At 46.5% G+C, this 22,790-nt stretch overlaps 1 protein-coding gene and 1 pseudogene across 2 annotated transcripts; one reads left to right on the top strand and one right to left on the bottom strand.

Annotated features, from left to right (window-relative positions):
• Nucleotides 1-11,985: 11,985 nt before the first annotated feature.
• LOC125533255 lies at nt 11,986-13,814 on the top strand. Of its 2 annotated transcripts, none has more exons than XM_048696969.1 (3): nt 11,986-13,042; nt 13,194-13,328; nt 13,449-13,814. In XM_048696969.1, the coding sequence occupies exons 1-2, from the start codon at nt 12,163-12,165 to the stop codon at nt 13,298-13,300; spliced, it is 987 nt and encodes a 328-aa protein (XP_048552926.1). In that variant the 5' UTR covers nt 11,986-12,162; the 3' UTR covers nt 13,301-13,328; nt 13,449-13,814. The 2 variants fall into 2 exon arrangements, with proteins under 2 accessions (XP_048552926.1, XP_048552925.1); XM_048696968.1 differs by having other exon boundaries at nt 11,987-13,042; nt 13,452-13,814.
• Nucleotides 13,815-19,030: 5,216 nt separating this feature from the next.
• Nucleotides 19,031-20,097, bottom strand: LOC125533245 (annotated as a pseudogene).
• Nucleotides 20,098-22,790: the final 2,693 nt, after the last annotated feature.

Below are 22,790 nucleotides of genomic sequence, written 5' to 3'. Positions count from 1 at the left end.
GTGCCAAGAGGTCCGAGGTCGTCTGCCGTGCCAGTTGCTGACACAAGAGCCACCACCTCAGCACCAGCCACAGCCTCAGTTCCACCAGCTCCAGCATCTACTTCAGCTCCAACTCCAGCAACTACTTCAGCATCTACCGAAGCCTTCGTCCTTGGAGTGATTCGGACTCCACCACCACCTGAAGATCAAGCCTGAGCGTCGATTTAGCACTATGCATTTTCTAGGAACTTTTTGGTAACTTGTTGCCAAAGGGGGAGAAGATGTATAGATCATAGGCTTCGAGAGAGAGAGTGTTGCTTTTATCTCTTGCTTTATTTGGTGGTTTTTCGAACTTGTTTGCTTTTGAGTGCCTGAGATACTACGTCATTATTTGTGAGACATTGATGATCATGTGTTTGATCATAAGCTACACTTAATGTTTGCTTAATGCTATTATCCTATCTATCTTATGTGATCATTCACTTTTCTTGGTGATGAGTGCATGTATTTCATTCTTATCATTTTGAGCGCTCCACCAAGATGTATGTGACATGGAAGAGTAACCCATGACTCTAACTCTTTGTGCATTTGCAGTCCAAAGCAAATTTTAAATATGCACAAATTTAGGGGGAGCTCTTACTTATCACATACTTCTCAAAGCGACGATATATTTCTTGCTTATTATCATTTGTCGAAGCTTTGATCTATATGTTGTCATCAATTACCAAAAAGGGGGAGATTGAAAGTGCAACTATCCCTAGGTGGTTTTGGTAATTCATAACAACATATAGCTCATTGAGCTAATGCTATTCCAAGATGATTATTTCAGGAAAGCTCAATGATTGGCATGGCATGGATGTGAAAGTGGAACCCTCAAAATGCTGAGGACAAAGGATTGGCTCAAGCTCAAAAGCTCAAGACTCTGAAAGCACAAGTGCTCCCTAGGTGGTTTTGATAATTGATGACAACATATCTCGTGTTGGACTAACACTTCTATCTAGCATGTTTCAGATAAGTTCAACAATGGCATGGCATGGATGTGAAAGAGGAACCCTCAAAATGCTAAGGACAAAGGATTGGCTCAAGCTCAAAAGCTCAAGACTCTTCATTTTATATTTTAGTGATCCAAGATCACATTGAGTCCATAGGAAAAGCCAATACTATCAAGGAGGGATGAGGTGTTGCTTAATGAGCCTCTTGCTCCATGTGCTTAATGATATGCTCCAAAATCCTCAACTACTTTCCCACATCCACATATGACCTAAACTCTAAGCCAAACTCGGTCCTACCGATTTTTCCTATCCGGCGCCACCGAGTTTCACTTGTCATTAGCCACTGCCAAACCCTAGCAATTCGGTTCTACCGATAAGGATCTCGGTCCCACCGAATGGGGTTGCAAACTCTCTGTTACCCATTGCACTATCTCGGTCTCACCGAGTTTGTGTAATCGGTCTCACCGAGATTACGTTATGCCCAAACCCTAACCGAATCGGTCCTACCGAGTTGCATGTCAGTCCCACCGAAAATTCCTAACGGTCACTAGGTTTACTTTTCGGTCAGACCGAGTTTATTGATTCGGTCCCACCGAGATTGGAAAACTGTGTAACGGTTGGATTTTGTGTGGAGGCTATATATACCCCTCCACCCTTCTCATTCGAGAGAGAGCCATCAGAACACACACTTCCACTCATGTTCTGAGAGAGAACACCTACTCATGTGTTGAGATCAAGATTCCATTCCTACCATATGAATCTTGATTTCTAGCCTTCCCAAGTTGCTTTCCACTCAAATCTTTTCCACCAAATCCAAATCCTATGAGAGAGAGTGTTGAGTGTTGGGGAGACTATCATTTGAAGCACAAGAGCAAGGAGTTCATACATACACACCATTTGTTACTTCTTGGAGAGTGGTGTCTCCTAGATTGGACTAGGTGTCACTTGGGAGCCTCCGACAAGATTGTGGAGTTGAACCAAGGAGTTTGTAAGGGCAAGGAGATCGCCTACTTCGTGAAGATCTACCGCTAGTGAGGCAAGTCCTTCGTGGGCGATGGCCATGGTGGGATAGACAAGGTTGCTTCTTCGTGGACCCTTTGTGGGTGGTTGCTTCTTCGTGGACCCTTCGTGGGTGGAGCCCTTCGTGGACTCGCGCAACCGTTGCCCTTGGGTGGAGCCCTGTGGTGGACTCGCGCAACCGCGTTACCCTTCGTGGGTTGAAGTCTCCATCAACGTGGATGTAGGATAGCACCACCTATCCGAACCACGGGAAAACCATCCGTGTCTCCAATAGCGTTTGAATTCTCCAAACCCTTCCCTTTACATTCTTGCAAGTTGCATGCTTTACATTCCGCTGCTCATATACTCTTTACTTGCTTGCTTGATATGTATTGTGTGTGCTGAAATTGTGCCTAAACTTCACTTAACCAAAAAGGCTTAAAAACTACAACTTTAGCACGAAGTGTCTAATCACCCCCCCTAGACACATCTACTTCTAGATCCTACAAGTGGTATCAGAGCTTTGGTCTCCATTGCCTTGGTCTAATCACCATTGGAGGAAGATGGATGTGTCTACTCTAGGGAGTCTTAGACATAGAGTGCCTATTCTTGATGGAAAGTATTTTCATGAGTGGAAAAATGAGATGCTTGTAATCTTCAATCAATATCATTTGAACAAGTATATTGCTAGCCCTTGTGCACCCCATATTGATCCCTTGCATCCTACCCTAGATGAAGATATTGACATGATTCGCAATCTTAGAACTATTGAGCTCATCATTAGAGGATTGCCCAAAAATTTGATTGCTAGTTTGCCTACTCAATTGTGCCTATACTATATGGAAATTTCTTGAGGAACGATTTCCCAATCATTCCTTGAAAACTTTGGATGAAATTCTCCATAAATCTATTGCCTTGAGTAAGATGAACTCTAGTGATCCTAGTTTTGGAAATGTCTTCTTGAACTTGCCAAACTTAAGCATGCTAAAGGGGATGTTGGAATCATTAATGATATCATAATCATTAATGATATCATACTCAAAGCTATGAGAATTCATAAAAGTAACCACTTTGATCATTTATCTAATGAATTACCCTCTCTAGGAAATGATGAGTCACAAGATCATGATGAACATGAATATTATGATGATGATGATAGTGACTTCGATCTCGACGATGCAATGAGACATTTTGGTCTTATGGCAAATCTTCGGGGATATGAATCAGGAGGAAAGGAATGGGTTCTTGATAGTGGATGTACTGATCATATGACCGGAGATGAAGAGATGTTTCGTGAGCTTGCTGAAAACAACGGTCCTCAAAAATATGTCACCTTTGGTGATAATTCAAAGGGTAAAGTGGTTGGCCTTGGTAAGGTGGCCATCTCACATGATAGCTCCATTCAAAATGTCATGCTCGTTGAATCTCTTGGCTACAACTTACTTTCAGTATCTAGACTTGCTGATTTCGGTTTGAATGTCCTATTTACTGAGGTAGATTGCCAAGTATTTCGTCGGGACAATCATAAAATGGTCTTTACCGGTATGCGTAGAGGTGATCTTTACATCGTCGATTTCTCTAAAAAGGCACAACCTAAAACTTGCTTTGTTGCTAAATCCTCAAAAGGTTGGTTGTGGCATAGACGACTAGGTCACGTTGGCATGAGAAACCTTGACAAGCTTATTAAAGGAAATCATATCCTTGGAGTTAACGATGTCATATTTGATAAGGATAGACTTTGCAGTGCTTGTCAAGCAGGTAAACAGGTTGGAGGAAGACATCAAGTGAAGAACATCATGACCACAAGGAGGCCACTTGAGCTGCTTCACATGGATCTTTTTGGTCCCAATGCCTATAAGAGTCTCGGTGGAAATTCCTTTGGTCTAGTTATAGTTGATGATTTTTCAAGATTTACGTGGGTATTTTTCCTCAATGACAAATCGCAGGTCCAGAAGATCTTCAGAAACTTCGCTAGGAAAGCCCAAAATCAGTTTGATGTGAAGATCAAGAAGGTTCGGAGTGACAACGGAACAGAGTTCAAGAACGCAAATGTGGACACCTTTCTTGACGAAGAAGGGATTTCACACGAGTTCTCGGCTACATACACACCTCAACAAAATGGAGTTGTTGAGAGGAAGAACCGGACGCTCATTGAAATGGCAAGGACAATGCTTGATGAATACAAGACGCCAAAGCACTTTTGGGCAGAAGCAGTTGAGACAGCTTGTCACGCAACAAATCGCTTATATCTTCACAAGCTACTCGGCAAGACGGCATACGAGCTCCTCACCGGTAACAAGCCTCAAGTTGGATACTTTCGAGTATTCGGATCAAAGTGCTACATTCTTGATAAGCATCGTCGTTCAAAGTTTGCTCCCAAATCTCATGAAGGTTTTCTACTTGGTTATGGCTCAAACTCTCACACTTACCGTGTCTACAACAATTTCACCCGAAAGGTTGAAGAGACGGTAGATGTGAAGTTTGATGAATCTAATGGCTCGCAAGTAGAGCAATTGCCAATTGATGTAGGAGACAAAGACCCTTTAGAAGCAATTCGAGATTTGTCCATTGGCAAAATTCGTCCAACGGAGGTGAAGGAGAGTACTTCATCCGTCCAAGTGGAAGCTTCTACTTCACAACAAGGTGAACCAAGGATCGACACGGAAGCATCCACAAGTGGGACACACCAAGATGAAGAAAACGAGGAAGTATGTCAAGATGAACATCAACAACCTCCTTCTCCACCATGACAAGAGAACGACGAAGTCAACAATGAAGAAGGCCAAGAAGAAGAACAAGATGAAGAAGATGCTCAACAAAGACCCAAGAAAAAGCTCTCACAAGTTCGAGCAAGAATTGCCAAAGATCATCCCGTCGAGCAAATTCTCAATGATATACAAACCGGGAGAATCACTCGCTCAAAAACTCGTTTAGCTAACTTCTGTGAAAACTATTCATTCATCTCGAGCATTGAACCAATGAAGGTTGAAGAAGCATTGGAAGATCTGGATTGGATAAACGCTATGCATGAAGAGCTACACAATTTTGAGAGAAACCAAGTTTGGACATTGGTTGAGAAGCCCGACAACAACCACAACATCATTGGTACCAAATGGGTGTTTCGCAACAAGCAAGATGAAGATGGACAAGTGGTTCGCAACAAAGCACGTCTTGTCGCCCAAGGATACACACAAGTCGAAGGTATGGACTATGGTGAGACAGATGCTCCCGTTGCTAGACTTGAGTCCATTCGCATCTTACTTGCCTATGCTAATCACCATAATATCACCTTGTACCAAATGGACATTAAAAGTGCTTTTCTAAATGGAGAAATAGAGGAGGAAGTTTATGTCAAACAACCTCCCGGCTTTGTCAATCCTAAGAAACCAAATCATGTTTACAAACTTCACAAAGCTCTTTATGGTCTTAAACAAGCTCCTAGAGCATGGTATAAATGCTTGACCAAGTTCCTTACTACAAGTGGTTTTGAAATTGGTAAAATTGACTCTACTCTTTTCACTAAAAAGGTTAATGGAGAACTTTTTGTATGCCAAATTTATGTTGATGACATCATATTTGGTTCAACTAACCCTCTCTTTAGTGAAAAGTTTGGAAAGCTAATGTCAGAGAAGTTTGAGATGTCTATGATGAGTGAACTCAAATTCTTTCTTGGATTGCAAATCAAGCAAACTAAGGAAGGTACATTTGTCTCTTAAACAAAGTACACCAAGGACTTATTCAAGAAGTTCAACATGCAAGAATGCAAAGGTATGTCTACACCCATGCCTACTAGTGGACATAATGATTTGACCAAAGATGGTGAACCCGTTGATCAAAAGGTTTATCGCTCTATGATTGGTTCATTGTTATACCTATGTGCTTCACGTCCCGATATTATGCTAAGTGTGTGCATGTGTGCTCGATATCAAGCTACTCCTAAAGATTGTCATCTTAAGGCTGTGAAAAGGATAGTGAGATATTTAATCCATACACCAAATTTTGGCATTTGGTATCCTAAGAGGTCTTCTTTTGATCTTGTTGGCTATTCCGACTCAGATTATGCCGGAGACAAGGTTGATAGAAAGTCCACTTCGGGTACTTGTCAATTTCTTGGTAGATCTCTTGTGTCTTGGTCTTCCAAGAAACAAAACTCGGTATCCTTATCCACCGCCGAAGCGGAATACATTGCCGCTGGTTCATGTTGTGCTCAATTACTTTGGATGACCCAAACTCTTAAAGATTATGGGATATATGTGAAACATGTTCCATTGCTATGTGACAATGAAAGTGCTATCAAAATTGGTCATAATCCTGTACAACATTCTCGAACTAAGCATATTGAAGTTCGTCATCATTTCATTCGAGATCATGTTGCTAAGGGTGACATCAATCTTAAGCATGTTCGCACCGACAAGCAATTAGCGGACATATTCAATAAACCACTTGATGAGAAAGTGTTTTGCAGGTTGAGAGGAGAATTGAACATCATTGATGCTTCAAACTTGGAGTAGAAACTCCATTGGATACATGCAAGACATGAGCTTATGACTAATCCATGATATATCTCTTAAGATAACTATCTTATGTCTTGGATATATTTGCACCTTGCATGTTGTCTAACCCATGTAGGTGCTTGGTTGAATCTAATTCCATGAGATTGCGATCACTCACATCTTGAGCAATCTCTACATCACCAAGACTCTACACAATGGTGGTTGAAGACAAGGAAGCACAAAACCATTCAAACATATCCTTTGACAAATTCTATGTTGAGCTTCATGATTGTCATTTTTGGATACACAAGTGCTCTTCCTTGCAAGAACTAACCCATGTAGGTAGATGAACTCAAACTCCAAGTGGTGCTCCCAACTCTTGATGAGCTACATCAACCTTGAGCACCCACACAAGTTCAACTACATGAGCAAGAACCACACCACCACCCAAGGTATGTTATTCCATCTTAGAGAAGCTTTACTCCAAGACATGAGTCAAAGCAACTCAACAAGATGTGAATACATCAAGATGCTTAAACGAAAAATGGTAACCCCATTTTGAGCTTAAACGATGAGTATGACCTATGATCAAGTGTTCTCACTTGACTCCTAAGTCAATATACTCTAACATAGGTGAGTGCTAGTGAAGTTCTCTTGTGTTCTTTTTCTGTGTATTGCATTTGTCTCATGCATGTTTAGTTTCTGTCTTTAACAAAAAAAACAACTTCATCTAGATCTTTCCAGTTTCTTCTCTTTTCTCTTTGTGTTTGTTCTGCATTTTCTGCTTTTAATTCCTTGCAAATCCTTCAGGTAATTCATTGCAAATCTTTGTGAGATCTTACTGTCTAGTGAGCTGAGGTGACAAGTGTTTCCATGTGTAAACTCGGTTTCAGCGACTTGCAAATTTCGGTCCAACCGAATATTTTCGGTACCACCGAAATATGCCACTCGTGCCACCGACTTTACAATCAGAAAACCAATTTGCCGCTTATTCGACATTTCTTCTGTTCCAGCTCGCCTCAATGAATCTTGTCCTCTACAAGCATCACAATTTTATCCTCTGCCTTGTACTGAATCTCAAGGACCAAACCTATTCGACGGATTCCAAGAAAAACCTTCTTGGAAATTGATGTCAAAGGGGGAGAGAGAGAGATCACATCAAAGCCTGTAGGAAAGAGAGATCACACCAAGAGAGAAAAAGTATTAAGGGGGAGAGAAAGTCTCAAGGATCCCAGATGTTGTTAAGGGGGAGAGAAAAATACTCAAGGATCCCAGATGCTAAATGTTCAAGAGGAGAGATGCCACATGTCTTTTTGGGGGAAAGACATGTTCATATGAACTCATTTGAATTTAGTTCTATTCAGCTCTGATTTTCTATCTCCTATCTTCTCCCAATATCCCATGTAAGATTCAGGGGGAGCAAGACACCTAAAGGAGAAGAAATCAGCCAAATTCATTGCATATCTTTATTCTTGGGGACATGTTGAATTCAACGTTATCACTCTCTACATGTCATCCCAGTCTTGGCATTCTTGTGGTTTCTTTTGTTTGCTCTGGCTAGTGGACGTACTTGTGTTATCTAACCTTGTTTGCAGGTCCATTCCATCCTAAGCCAACTCGAGACCACAAGGTAAGTATATGCATCAAGATCATGAGTATGAGGAGTTCTTGCTTATGTACATACTGTTTGCAAGAAGGACTCATGAGCATGAAGGTATTTTCCTTAATAATCTTTTGCTCTGATGCATATGGCCAAGATACATGTAACACATTGCCTACTCTGTCATGTTTATGCTCTCACATGCCTCTATATTTCATATTTACATGAGTGCATACATGTAGGGGGAGCCTATGCTTGCTACATGTTCTTCCAAAGCTTTACTTGCTGTTCTTTATATCCTTATCTAAAAGCTTTGATGTATGTTGCCATCAATTACCAAAAAGGGGGAGACTGAAAGCACAAGTGCTCCCTAGGTGGTTTTGATAATTGATGACAACATATCTCTTGTTGGACTAACACTTCTATCTAGCATGTTTCAGATAAGTTCAACAATGGCATGGCATGGATGTGAAAGTGGAACCCTCAAAATGATAAGGACAAAGGATTGGCTCAAAGCTCAAGCTCAAGACTCTTCATTTTATCTTTAGTGATCCAAGATCACATTGAGTCCATAGGAAAAGCCAATACTATCAAGGAGGGATGAGGTGTTGCTTAATGAGCCTCTTGCTTCATGTGCTTAATGATATGCTCCAAAACCCTCAACTACTTTCCCACTTCCACATATGACCTAAACCCAAAGCCAAACTCGGACCTACCGATTATTCCTATCCGGCGCCACCGAGTTCACTTGTCATAAGCCACTGCCAAACCCTAGCAATTCGGTTCTACCGATAGGGATCTCGGTCTCACCGAGATGGGATTGCAAACTCTCTGTTCCCATTGCTATATTCTCGGTCTCACCGAGTTTGTGTAATCGGTCTCACCGAGATTACGTTATGCCCAAACCCTAACCGAATCGGTCCTACCGAGTTGCATGTCAGTCCCACCGAAATTCCTAACGGTCACTAGGTTTACTACTTCGGTCAGACCGAGATTTATTCGGTCCCACCGAGATTGAAAAATCTGTGTAACGGTTGGATTTTGTGTGGAGGCTATATATACCCCTCCACCTCCTTCTCATTCGATGAGAGAGCCATCAGAACACACACACCATTCCTACTCATATGTTCTGAGAGAAAACCACCTACTCATGTGTTGAGATCAAGACATTCCATTCCTACCATATGAATCTTGATCTCTAGCCTTCCCAAGTTGCTTTCCACTCAAAATCTTCTTTCCACCAAATCCAAATCCTATGAGAGAGAGTTGAGTGTTGGGGAGACTATCATTTGAAGCACAAGAGCAAGGAGTTCATTCATACACACCATTTGTTACTTCTTGGAGAGTGGTGTCTCCTAGATTGGCTAGGTGTCACTTGGGAGCCTCCGACAAGATTGTGGAGTTGAACCAAGGAGTTTGTAAGGGCAAGGAGATCGCCTACTTCGTGAAGATCTACCGCTAGTGAGGCAAGTCCTTCGTGGGCGATGGCCATGGTGGGATAGACAAGGTTGCTTCTTCGTGGACCCTTTGTGGGTGGTTGCTTCTTCGTGGACCCTTCGTGGGTGGAGCCCTCCGTGGACTCGCGCAACCATTTGCCCTTGGGTGGAGCCCTGTGTGGACTCGCGCAACCGTTACCCTTCGTGGGTTGAAGTCTCCATCAACGTGGATGTAGGATAGCACCACCTATCCGAAGCACGGGAAAAACATCCGTGTCTCCAATTGCGTTTGAAATCTCCAAACCCTTCCCTTTACATTGTTGCAAGTTAAATGCTTTACATTCTGCTGCTCATGTACTCTTTGCTTGCTTGCTTGATATGTATTGTGTGCGCTGAAATTGTGCCTAAACTCCACTTAACCAAAAAGGCTTAAAAATTGCAACTTTAGCACGAAGTGTCTAATCACCCCCCCCTCTAGACACATCTACTTCTAGATCCTACACCGCGCTGCTGGAGGAGGAAGCCGCGGCCGACATCCAGGAAGAAGAGCATCTCATGGTGCTCGCCATCCTCGGCCAGCTGCTGGCGAGCAATGAAAAGCCGCGGCGAGGTGGCTCGGCGCCGGGGCGGATGAAAGCAAAGAACCGGCATCGTCTCCAAGGCTACTGCATGATCTACTCCAACTATTTCGCCGATGCTCCACTTCATGGCGAGAGAACATTTCGGCGCCGTTATCGGATGAGCCGAAAGCTCTTCCTCAGGATTGTGAATTCCATCCGGGAGTTCGACAACTACTTCAAGTGCAAGATGGATTGCACTGGCGCTCTTGGATTCACCTCCATCCAGAAGTGCACGACAGCGATGAGGATGCTTGCATATGGAGCTCCCAGTGATTCACTCGACGACTATGGGCGCATGGCCGAGTCCACCAACATAGAGTGTTTCTACAAGTTCTGTCGGGCAGTGGTGGCAGTGTTTGGACCACAATACTTGAGAACACCCAATGCGGAAGACACTGCTCGGATCCTAGCCCAGAATGCAGCAAGAGGATTTCCTGGGATGCTTGGAAGCATCGACTGCATGCATTGGAAATGGAAGAATTGCCCATTTGGTTGGCAGGGGATGTACAAAGGTGCCAAAGGCGATTGCAGTGTGGTGCTTGAGGCGGTAGCCACACAGGACCTCTGGATTTGGCACTCCTTCTTTGGTATGCCAGGAACTCACAATGACATCAACGTGCTGCAGTGCTCTCCTGTTTTTGCCAAGCTCGTTGAGGGCCATTCTCCTCCGGTGAACTTCGAGATCAATGGGCACCAATACAACAAGGGTACTATCTAGCTGACGGCATCTATCCGAGATGGTCGACATTTGTGAAGACGATCTCAAACCCTTTGGCAGGAGGCAAGAACGCCTGGTTTGCGAAGCTTCAAGAGGCTTGCAGGAAGGATGTCGAGCGGGCATTTGGTGTGCTCCAATCTCGATTTGCTGTTGTTCGGTACCCCGCTCAGACCTGGTCCAAAGATCAAATGTGGGAGATTATGATTTGCTGTGTCATCTTGCACAACATGATCATCGAGAGCGAGCAAGAAGATCCAGTGTTTGACACTGAACCATACTACAGGTAGGGTCCTCTAGCCGAAGTTGATCACCAGCTACCGGCAACTTGGACTGCCTATCTCAGTATGGGTCAGGAGATCCGAGACCCAGAAGTGCATCATCAACTGCAGAAAGATCTAATTGAGCACCTATGGAGGCTCAAGGGGGACGCCGTGTGATGAAATACGAGTTTTTATTTGTTGAACTATATAATTTGTATTGAACTATTTGTTGTTGTACTATTTTGTTGAAGTATTTGATTTTTCTGTGATGAAATATGTGATAAGAAATAATTGTGTTGATAATTGAACGTCGAGACACGGCGTAATCACGCCGAATATGGGCCTATTCTCGCCCATATGGGCCCTTTATTCGCCGAAATTGGGTTGCAAAGTGGGCCAATTTCGGCGCCTGGGGGCGAGATGGGGGCGACGACTGGGCGAAAAACCGTCCCCAGAACCGAGGGCGATGTGCCAACAAGCGGGTGCTGGGGGGGGGGGGGGGGGGGGGTTTAGGGGGGTGTCAAAGCAGAATGACAGCCCAAACAGAGCGATCGATTTTCCTCTTCTAATAAGTAACAACAAATGGATCCATTCCTGATGGGCTGAAATCACCAGAAAGATGACCAAACCACCCTCACAAAATCAACGGTGGATAATTGTATACTGCTCCCTCCCCTTGCTACCACTTGGTGGTCTTATTTACCCTTTTTCTTTTGTCTTTGTTCCAACAGACTATTTTATTTTGTAGCCTTTGAATTTATTGTATGAACCTGTTGTTGGTTTTATTTATAAAGTGGGGTGAAAGCATATTTCCGAAGAGAAAAAGAAAGGTGGTGGGAAAGGAGAACACATTCTATTTCAGTACCAACCACGCAGCGATCACAGTTTTCAGAGTTTAGCAATCGATGGAACACATCCACACCGTATTGCATGGCAGAGGAAAGAGCGTAGTTCCCTTGCTCAGCGTCTCCTCCACGCAGCCAGCCCGACCCGGTGCAGTGCATATGAACTGAGTCTGGTGCTCGTGGCTCCCTTGCGCAGCGTCTCCTCCACCGGCTCACCGCCATGGCCACGGCGCGCGCTGTTGCCGCGTCCATGAGGCTCACCTGCGCGCTCAGCACCTTAGCCATCCTCGCCACCATCCTCTTCACGCTCCTCCTGCTGATCGCTGGTGCATTGCAGCTGCGTGTCCCGACCGGCTACGTGGTGGTCGACTGCGCCCCGCCCCCGCCCTCGGACGCCGCCGCTGCTGCCTTCCTCGACAGCCTCCTGCCGCTCCTGGCCGCGCTGCCCGCTGCCGCCGCGCCGACGGGGTTCGCGTCCCTGCAGTCCAGCGGCGGGGCGTTCACCCGCGGCGTCTGCCTGGGCGGCTCCGCGCTCAAGGAGTGCCTCGCGTGCCTCGCCGCGGCCGCCAAGAACCTCACCGGCTGCGGCGCGAGCAGGCGCGCCGGCGTCTGGAGGGGCGAGGGCTGCTTCATGGGCTACGCGGACGGCAACGCTTCCTCTCCGCACGAGGACGTCTTCCGCGACGTCGTCTCCTTCGGCGAAGACGTCTTCCCCGCCGTCATCTCCTTCGACGACGGCAAGCCGCCCTCCAACCCCAAGTGCTTCGACACGCGGGCGCTCGTCGCGCTCGCGCAGTCGCTGGCGGGGCGCGGCGCGGCCAACAGCTCGGGGGCGCGCGTCGTCACCGACGCGGCCGCGCTCTCGAGCAACGCCACTGGGAAGACCACGGTGACGTTGCGGGCGCAGTGCGCGAGGGACCGCGCCGCGGCGGCGGACTGCGCCCGGTGCCTGGGGGGCTCGGCGCGAGAGGTGCGGGCGTGCGGCTGGGGCCTCGACGGCGAGCACGAGCGCGTGGCCGACGTGCTCGGCTACAACTGCTTCCTACGGATCGAGACCTCAGTTCCGACGGGTTGGCCCATGCCCGTGGCGAAATATATGAGTGAGTATAGCCCTTCCCCTTCCTAATTCTTGGACGTTGATGTACTTCTTGCTAGTTAGTGGCATCGAGCCCCAGTCTGTTGCTTGTGATTTTGATCGACGCGCCGCAGAGCAGCCTGCTAAATAAAGTGGGTCTCATAAAATGGCTGCAGAGGATCCCGTCCTGATAACCTTGTGCGCCGGCATGCTGCTCGCGCTGGTCGCCGCGGTAATCGCGTGCGTCCGTGGGAGGAAGAAGAGGGGCACCGGGAACGCGTAGCTGCCGCAGCCACCAGCAGCAGCATCAGGTGCGTTTCTGCCTTTCCCAAAATCAATCTACCCTACATTACTGTCAATCAGAATGTCATCCAATTTTGTTGTTGAGCTCGGTCTAATTTGTGCCTTGCCCCGATGCGAAACAAATGAAGCAGGTCAGCAAGTGAGCGCTGCTGCAAACTGAGGGAGATGGAGTCACCGATCACCACCGCCACCTTGGAGTCATACGACCACCCCGCCCTGCTGCTCTGCTTCACCGCGTGCGGATGAGACCGATCGTCGATGCTCTCGTAGCTGGTATTAGCTGGGGTACTAGTAGCGTGGCCACTGCGTTGGCTGTCGTATGGGGCGATATGAACCTATGTAATTACTGATCCACAACTCTATATCTTAGATTAGTTTAAGTAGTCATGTGTGCGTTCCTTGAGCTACAGGTGAGACTTGATGTAGTTGCAATTAGACTTCTGCAGCGTGATTGCTCATCTCTGCATGTTTTGGAAGGAAAATTGGACGTGGCACTGCGCGAGAATACACCTTATTTGGTGATCGGTCTCCACCAATGGGCGAAGGCACAACCGTTAGTACAAGGGATACCACTGACGTCCATCGATGATCTGTTGGTGGAGACCCATCCAACCCTCCTCTAGTGATGAACTTGAATTTTTTTTTTTGCGGGGGAGTGATGGACTTGAATTTATGTCCATTACTCGTGATGCAGGCATGCAGCCGAACAACTGCCGGGCAAAATTGTGTCAACCGCTAGAAAATTCAAATCCAAAATCAAAATAAGCATCGAGAAACAAAAAGAGAAATCTTCATGTGAATAGTGTGTCCTTTTTTGCTTTTGTCTTTTGTGACATTATTCATGCTGAATTTGTTTCTATTTTGTTTCTCAATGTTTGTTTCGAGTTTATATCTGAACTTTTAGAGGTCATGGCCACATGTCTTGGGAACATTCACAATTTTTTCGAAAATATTAAACATTTGAAATTGTCTTTCTATTTTTTTAGACAACCTCGCGAAATTTTTATTTAACTCGTCACACTATTTACAAGGACGAAAGGAATCCTGTCGGGCTGGCCAAACCACACATGGCGTCCCGATGCTAGTGACAGTGCATGTTTCACTAAGTTGTGAGCATCGACATTCGATCTCCTAGACTCATGAACTAAATTACATGAAGTGAAAAAAGAGAATTGTTGCTTGATTTCTTGGATAATCGCTCCATAAGTCGCTCCACTGCCCTTTTGTACCTCTTGGACTACTCCTTGACAATCAGACGCAGCATGAATATGATGCAAGTTCAAGTCCCTGCACAAGTCCAGTCCTTCTCTAATGGCTAGAGCCTCAAGGGTAGCTGGGTCTCCCAGTCTGAAACGCATTGTCGACGCACCCAAGAACATCCCCGCATGATCTCCGCATATTGCTCCAACTGCTCCAAAGCTGCCTCCTCTGCTTACTGATGCATCGACATTTAGCTTTGCATGGTTCTCCGGCGGTGCTATCCATCTAGCAGGGGGCGATTGGACTGGCTCACTACCATGGCTATCTTGTGTTGTTGTTTGAATCTCCGTCAGGTAAGTGTTGATGAAAATGTGTGTTGCATGTGGGCTCTTGTATATATCCTCATAGATAGCTTTTCTGCGAGCGCCCCAAATTGCCATAATGAAATTGCAAATCTAATGAATTCATGTGAGCTCAGTGCATCATGCATAGGAAAGATCCACTTCTTTGGGCACTCCTCCCGGTTTATGCTGAGTTGATCAATGATTGGTTCAGAAGACAACGCCCAGGTGCTCCTTGATACAGGACACTCCGGTAAGGCATGTTTCCAAGTGTCATGAGCTCCACAAAGATAACAGGCTGCCGTTGTTGACATGTTACGATGATTCAATAGCTCTCCCACTGGTACAGAGTTCCTTGCCAAACGCCAGATAAAAACCCTAAGCTTCGATGGTACCTGAAGTTTCCACAGTTCCATCCATGTCTTCCCTTCTGCCGCTACATGAGAAGATTCATGTCTCCCCTCTAACCAGTCTTCCCGGTTCATCTTTGTTCGGACAAGCATTATGTAAGCGGAGCTGACAGTAAAGTTCCCACGGGGTTCCTCACTCCAGGCCCAGAAGTCGTCTATCCGCCTCGTGCAAAGTGGAATTTTAAGAATGGCTTCCACGTCCAACGGGATGAACACAGACCATATCAGCTCCTCGTTCCAGGAGGCAGTAACTATATGAATGAGATCGGCAACCCTCCGTGGCGGATTCGGGATCAACGAGTGTAACGGCCTTCTGTAGCTGTCCCTAGGTATCCAGTTTTGCTCCCAAATGTGTGTTGACTCACCATGCCCAATCCTCCGAATGATGCCTTGGGCCATGACGTCCCTGCCATCCAGGATAGCTCTCCATATTTGAGATGGGTGTGACCCCAACTCTGCTTCCAACAATGAGCAAGTTGGATAGTAGACAACTTTCAAAATTCTCGAGCTTAAAGAAGATGGATCATGCAGCAACCTCCATGCTTGCCTTGCTAGAAGTGCAAGATTGAAAAGTTCAAGATCTCTGAATCACATACCTCCTATAAACTTCGGTTGACTCATAACGTCCCATGCCACCCATGTTGGCTTGCGTTTTCCTTGCTTGCTTCCCCATCAAAATTGCCTGATAATAAATGTTACACTGTCACAAAGCCCTCTCGGTAGTCTGAAACAAGACATCGAGTAAACTGGAATTGCCTGAGCCACACTTTTTATAAGAACCTCCTTCCCAGCAGCAGATAACAACTTTTCCATCCAGCCTTTCACTTTCTCCCACACCCTGTCTCTCAAATACTTGAATGTTCCATTCTTCGAATGTCCCACATCAGTTGGCATGCCCAAATATTTCTCGCTGAAGGATTCGTTCTGCACTTGGAGCTGATTTTTTACTCCATCTCTTACGATCTGAGAACACCCTTTGCTGAAAAATATGGTAGATTTTGCATTGTTAATTCTTTGGCCGGACGCATTGCAATATACTTCCAACAGGTTGGAAACTCGCTCTGCACCCTCCACACTAGTCTTGAAAAGCAACAGGTTGTCATCTGCAAACAAAAGGTGGTTAACGGCTGGGGTCGTCGGCGGCCACCTTAATACCTGCCAACAACGATGACTGAGAACTGGATTTCAGGAGGCACGAAAGGCCCTCTGCTGCGATCAAGAAAAGGTAAGGGGAGAAAGGATCTCCCTGCCGAATTCCTCTGGATGGTTCAAAACTTTCAAGCTTTTCTCCATTGAATAGGACTGAAAAAGAAACACTCGAGATCATTGCCATCACTGTATCTATCCATGACAGCGCAAACCCCAACTTCTCCATAATAGCTTTCAGGTACGGCCATTCGAGCCTATCATAGGCCTTCATCATGTCTAACTTCAAAGCACAATGGTTATTGTTTCTCGACCTATTACGCTTCATAAAATGTAAGCACTCATAGGCACAAATAATGTTGTCCGTTATCAATCTTCCCGGTATGAAAGCAGACTGTTTTTCAGAGATAATGTCTGGCAGTACTAGTTTCAATCTATTTGCCACCACCTTCGAGGCAATTTTGTAAACATTGGGAGAATGGCCCGACACCAATTGAGCAGGATGCGAGGACAATGGGTGTGGCCCATTTCGTCCTAGCTTTGAACCTCCACTAGCCTGGTTCTCCCTGTTGGTGCTATTTTTATAGCACCGTTTCTACCGTGTGTTTCAATCTTGAAAAACACAATCAACGTGATTGTACAAAATCACCCATCACCAGTTTTTTTTACAAATACGCATCAGATGCGTATCATTTCATTGATATGTGAAATAGAATAATAGGGATTACGATGAATCTCACACTATGTATGCCAAGAGGCGCAACGGAGAGAGACAAACGAGCAGAGGAGGGGTTGCTCAGCCCAAGTGCAAGAATGCTAGGTTACAAGGATGATAGCATGCATGGACTGGCCTATCGGCTTGTCTCACCAAATCACCACCCTACTCGGTCTCAGAGCCCCTGCAAAGCGGGAAGCCCTCTTGTTTGTAAAAATAAAACGAAGACATTTTATGGCTAACAAGGCGAGGTGCAACATAACAAGACAACTTTTTTCGAAAAGGAAGATTATCTCCGGTCTCTGCATCAGGGCAATGCATACAGCCATTTTATTAATTATTCATCAAAATCTTACAAAATAATACATCAATAAGTCTGAAGCCATTATCTTGACAACATCTGTCATTACTCCTATTTAATTGATGATGGGGTGCGTATTGCTGGGGCCGACTGGCCGGACCTCACACCAAACTCAACATCTAGAATCGAAGACCTCAACCAAGCCGCAATCGCCAGGTCTGGGGCACACACCGGTCCAGCGCACTCTCAGCGGGCATCACATGCACCCGCTGCAGAGTTCGCCGCCACCATGTTCTATCGATCCATATTTAGAGCAGGTACCGATGCATCGACCTTGCCAGACCCGCTGTCGATACCACCACGACGCCAGACAACGCCACCTTCCTATGCATATCCAAGTCGTGCGGTGTGGCCTACTTGCGTCCGAGTTATACGTTGTGGATCATGTGCAAGTGGTGGGCGTTGGAGCGGCGGCTCCGAACGATGGGTGGGTGGCGACTTGGTGCTACGTGGTTAGCGAGTTCGTCTGCCCAGTTGACGCAATCCGTGGGATTGGTCGGGCTGGTATGCCAAGGCGGCGGCCTTGGACATCTTTGGCGCATCATTCGTGGTCTATGGTGGTCGTCTTGGGTAGCATGGGCTACAAGGCGTCTGTTTGTGCGGCGATGCAGCTCGAGTACGTGCGGACCAAGTTGGAGCGGCAGTTCTGAATTCGGCGATGTGTGTTTGGCGCGACTTTGGTCTTCTGTCTGTGCTTGACGAGGCTTAGTTGCTTGCGCGGTTTTTCGGCTTGATTTCCTCATAAACTTAGGCCATTATGTTCAGTTTTTTATCTGGTTTTCCTTATAAACTGGAGTAAAAAAATTAAATGAATTCAGTTGGGGAGCAACCCCCCCCCCCCGGCAGTTTCAAAAAAATAAAATAATTGGAGGCAAAATCTTGAAATGATACACCAAAAAAAATGATTTACACTCTAATGGGAGATCAATACTTCTTTAAATACAATCGAAGGGCAGCCCATCTTCCTGCCTAGGCTTTGTGGCATTATGTTACAAACAACACGATGGCAGGTAATGGGTGTAGGCAATGCCTCTGTTGGGGAAGGACGATTTTTTAAAAAGATATTGGTATTGTATAAGAGACACATGAGGAATATGGTGTTATGAAGTTCCATATAAAATGAACATTCAGCATTGATCACTTATTTTGCCAAATACTCCCACGAAGTATCAAAAAATGTCTTATATTTTTATACGGAGGGAGTAACTTATTATTTCTATTTCCAACGTTTCACAAGATTTCAAAATAGATGTGGTCATGGTGGCTAGTTCTACTTAGAGAAATGGAATGACTGCATAAAAGGAATTTCGAAAAACAATAAATCTGCTGCTAGTCAAGTCAACACAGTAGAACAACGCTACTGATCTAGCATAGATTCATATATAGGGTGGCCCAATGACATCGAAGACATACACTTTGAGAAACTTACCCTTTTACAAAAGATCTATAAGAACACAAGAAATAGGCAGACTAATCCCAGATTGCTACGGTCTCAACTGAACTAATTATACTCTCAAGTTAATCTACGGTCAGCATACTAAATTCTGCGAGTCTTAGCTGCTTTCTCCAATATATCAGCAATGAGAGAAGGACATGTCCTTTTCAGGGACTCATACCCCTTACTTGCCATCACACCAACCATTCTATTTGAAGAGTTGATGAATCCAATGCATGCATCTTTGAGCTTGCTGCAATGATGCTGGTCGGCTAAAGCTAAGGTGGTCGCAACAGTCCCGGTATGAAGAACCTCACAAAGTTTGATCTCGCACATGTACTTCATCCTTTCCATGGCGTACCTATCTGCGGCCACTAGCAAATGCCTAAGCATTTCTTCATACTCATCGTCATCCAGGTAATCCAATGGAGGCAACGAATCAGTGTAGATGAAGTGAAGCAGTCCTCTGAAAACATCGGGCTGCATGTCTTCGACAGTTATGCTGCGGCTATTCTCGTCCCTCATCGGGCCGTAGAACTTCACCCTGAAGACCGGCGACCGCATTGCGAGGATGATCTTATGAGCTGGGAAAACCTCCTCCTTGACCTTGAAAGACACATCGGATCCCTCCGTAGCCTCCAGCAAGCTGCTAAGGTTATCAACCAATTCGGACGGCGGCGCCTGGGCCTCAAAGTTAACCTTGACATCAGCCTCTTGTGCGTCCTTCAACTCGATGACGGCAAGATTGCACTCGAGGATAAGGGTGTCCTCCAGAATGTACGACCACAGCTCCGTCCTCCTCATGAAATGGGTGTAGCCCGAGCAGCGGTGATAGTTATCAGTAGAGTTAAACACCAGCGGTTCGTACTGGCTAGGGATCGGCCACGTGAAAGGCGGCGGCGGCCAGGCTTGGTCGACCACCCTCATATGGTGGAGCGCCCTCGCCTCTGCGTTCTGGGTCTTGAGCTCGAGGAAGACTGAGACGTAGTCCTTGCTGTCCTCGTTGACGCCGTCGGGGTAGAAGTAGACGCACCAGTCGTGGCCGCCGACGCGGAAGGTGGTGGACCGGATGGACTTGCCGACGCCGAGGCCCCTGCACAGGCTGTAGCCATCGATCTTGAACAGGTGTGTGCCCTGCGCGGTCTCCGGGCGCAGGCCGACGCCGACATCGTCCGTGGTGGGATCCGGGATGCCGACATTGTTCGACTGGCGCAGCGGGGAAGGAGAACGGGGACGAGGCGATTCGGGAGGAGGGGAACGGCGGCGCGGCGAGGCGATTCGTGAGTTGTTTTGTTTTGTTTGAGCTGTTAGGATTTGACGATTCGTGTGGGGCTTCTGCTTTGTACGTACTACTTGGAGGGCTCCTGTACTTATTATTGCGCGTGGCTTTTTCCGATTCGGACACAGCAGTACCTTTTTCGATTTAAACCCGGTCAGATTTGAACATCTAGCTATTTTCAGCTTCCTGCCCGTTCTGCAATTCCTCGTGTTCATCCGTAATTAGGAAACAACGACGAGTATACGGAGTGGCATCATAAACAAAAAGAGCAGCATTTTCAAAAAAGAGAGAGCCATCGATGGGGTGCCCAGATCAGTCACCTTCTCCATTGTTGATCCTGCACCATGTGACCGTCTGATTTGTCGACTCCTTCATTCTTTCCCCGCACAAACGCGGAGAGAGAGAGAGAGACATGCCCTAGCTCATAGGCTCGCGGGCGTTGTCCCTCCCCTCTACAGGACCATCGGTGCGCCGCACTCCGCCTTGTCGTCGACAGCGCGACAAGTTGGTTAGACATGCTTTTACTTCAACTCTACTGTTTTTTGGGATAATATTTGTTGGAAATATTGTTGGAAATATGCCCTAGAGGCAATAATAAAAGCTTTATTATTATATTTCCTTGTTCATGATAATTGTCTTTATTCATGCTATAATTGTATTATCCGGAAATCGTAATATATGTGTGAATAACAGACACCAACATGTCCCTAGTAAGCCTCTAGTTGACTAGCTCGTTGATCAACAGATAGTCATGGTTTCCTGACTATGGACATTGGATGTCATTGATAACGAGATCACATCATTAGGAGAATGATGTGATGGACGAGACCCAATCCTAAACATAGCACAAGATCGTATAGTTCGTTTGCTAGAGTTTTCCAATGTCAAGTATCTTTTCCTTAGACCATGAGATCGTGTAACTCCCGGATACCGTAGGAGTGCTTTGGGTATACCAAACGTCACAACGTAACTGGGTGACTATAAAGGTAGACTACGGGTATCTCCGAAAGTGTTGTTGGGTTGACATGGATCAAGACTGGGATTTGTCACTCCGTATGACGGAGAGGTATCACTGGGCCCACTCGGTAATGCATCATCATAATGAGCTCAAAGTGACCAAGTGTCTGGTCACGGGATCATGCATTACGGTACGAGTAAAGTGACTTGCCGGTAACGAGATTGAACGAGGTATTGGGATACCGACGATCGAATCTCGGGCAAGTAACTATCGATTGACAAAGGGAATTGCATACGGGGTTGATTGAATCCTCGACATCGTGGTTCATCCGATGAGATCATCGTGGAGCATGTGGGAGCCAACATGGGTATCCAGATCCCGCTGTTGGTTATTGACCGGAGAGTCGTCTCGGTCATGTCTCTTGTCTCCCGAACCCGTAGGGTCTACACACTTAAGGTTCGGTGACGCTAGGGTTGTGAGATATGTATATGCAGTAACCCGAATGTTGTTCGGAGTCCCGGATGAGATCCCGGACGTCACGAGGAGTTCCGGAATGGTCCGGAGGTAAAGAATTATATATAGGAAGTGCTGTTTCGGCCATCGGGACAAGTTTCGGGGTTATCGGTATTGTACCGGGACCACCGGAAGGGTCCCGGGGGTCCACCGGGTGGGGCCACCTGTCCCGGGGGGCCACATGGGCTGTAGGGGTGCGCCTTGGCCTATATGGGCCAAGGGCACCAGCCCCTATAGGCCCATGCGCCTAGGGTTTCCATGGGGAAGGAGTCCCACTAGTGGAAGGTAAGGTGCCTTGGGGGGGAGGGAAACCTCCCCTTGGCCGCCGCACCTAGGAGATTGGATCTCCTAGGCTGCGCACCCCCCTTGGCCCTCCTATATATAGTGGGGGAGAGGAGGGACTTCATACCCCAGCCCCTGGCGCCTCCCTCTCTCCCCGTTACGTCTCTCTTCGTAGTATAGGCGAAGCCCTGCTACTGTGACGCCCTGCATCCACCACCACGCCGTCGTGCTGCTGGATCTTCATCAACCTCTCTCCCCCTTGCTGGATCAAGAAGGAGGAGACGTCTCCCGTCCCGTACGTGTGTTGAACGCGGAGGTGCCGTCCGTTCGGCGCTTGGTCATCGGTGATTTGGATCACGTCGAGTACTTACTCATTCACCGTTCTTTTGAACGCTTCCGTGCGCGATCTACAAAGGTATGTAGATGCATCCAATGACTCGTTGCTAGATGAACTCCTAGATGATCTTGGTGAAACGAGTAGGAAAATTTTTGTTTTCTGCAACGTTCCCCAACAGTGGCATATGAGCTAGGTCTATGCGTAGTTCTTCTTGCGCGAGTAGAACACAATTAGTTGTGGGCGTAGATTTGTCAACTTTCTTGCCGTTACTAGTCTTTTCTTGCTTCAGCGGTATTGTGGGATGAAGCGGCCCGGACCAACCTTACACGTACGCTTACGTGAGACCGGTTCCACCGACTAACATGCACTAGTTGCATAAGGTGGCTGGCGGGTGTCTGTCTCTCCCACTTTAGTTGGAGCGGATTCGATGAACAGGGTCCTTATGAAGGGTAAATAGAAGTTGACAAATCACGTTGTGGCTTTAACGTAGGTA

The sequence above is a fragment of the Triticum urartu genome, chromosome 1, assembly GCF_003073215.2.
Source record: "Triticum urartu cultivar G1812 chromosome 1, Tu2.1, whole genome shotgun sequence".
NCBI classification, from domain to species: domain Eukaryota; kingdom Viridiplantae; phylum Streptophyta; class Magnoliopsida; order Poales; family Poaceae; genus Triticum; species Triticum urartu.
This window is presented reverse-complemented; position numbering and strand designations above follow the sequence as displayed.

Excerpts from the sequence above, each read along its gene's own strand:
- LOC125533255 (XM_048696969.1), top strand. The coding sequence starts at position 12,163 with ATGGCCACGGCGCGCGCTGTTGCCGCGTCCATGAGGCTCACCTGCGCG. Across the intron at positions 13,043-13,193 it reads GCCCGTGGCGAAATATATGA|AGGATCCCGTCCTGATAACC; the intron begins GTGAGTATAGCC and ends AAATGGCTGCAG.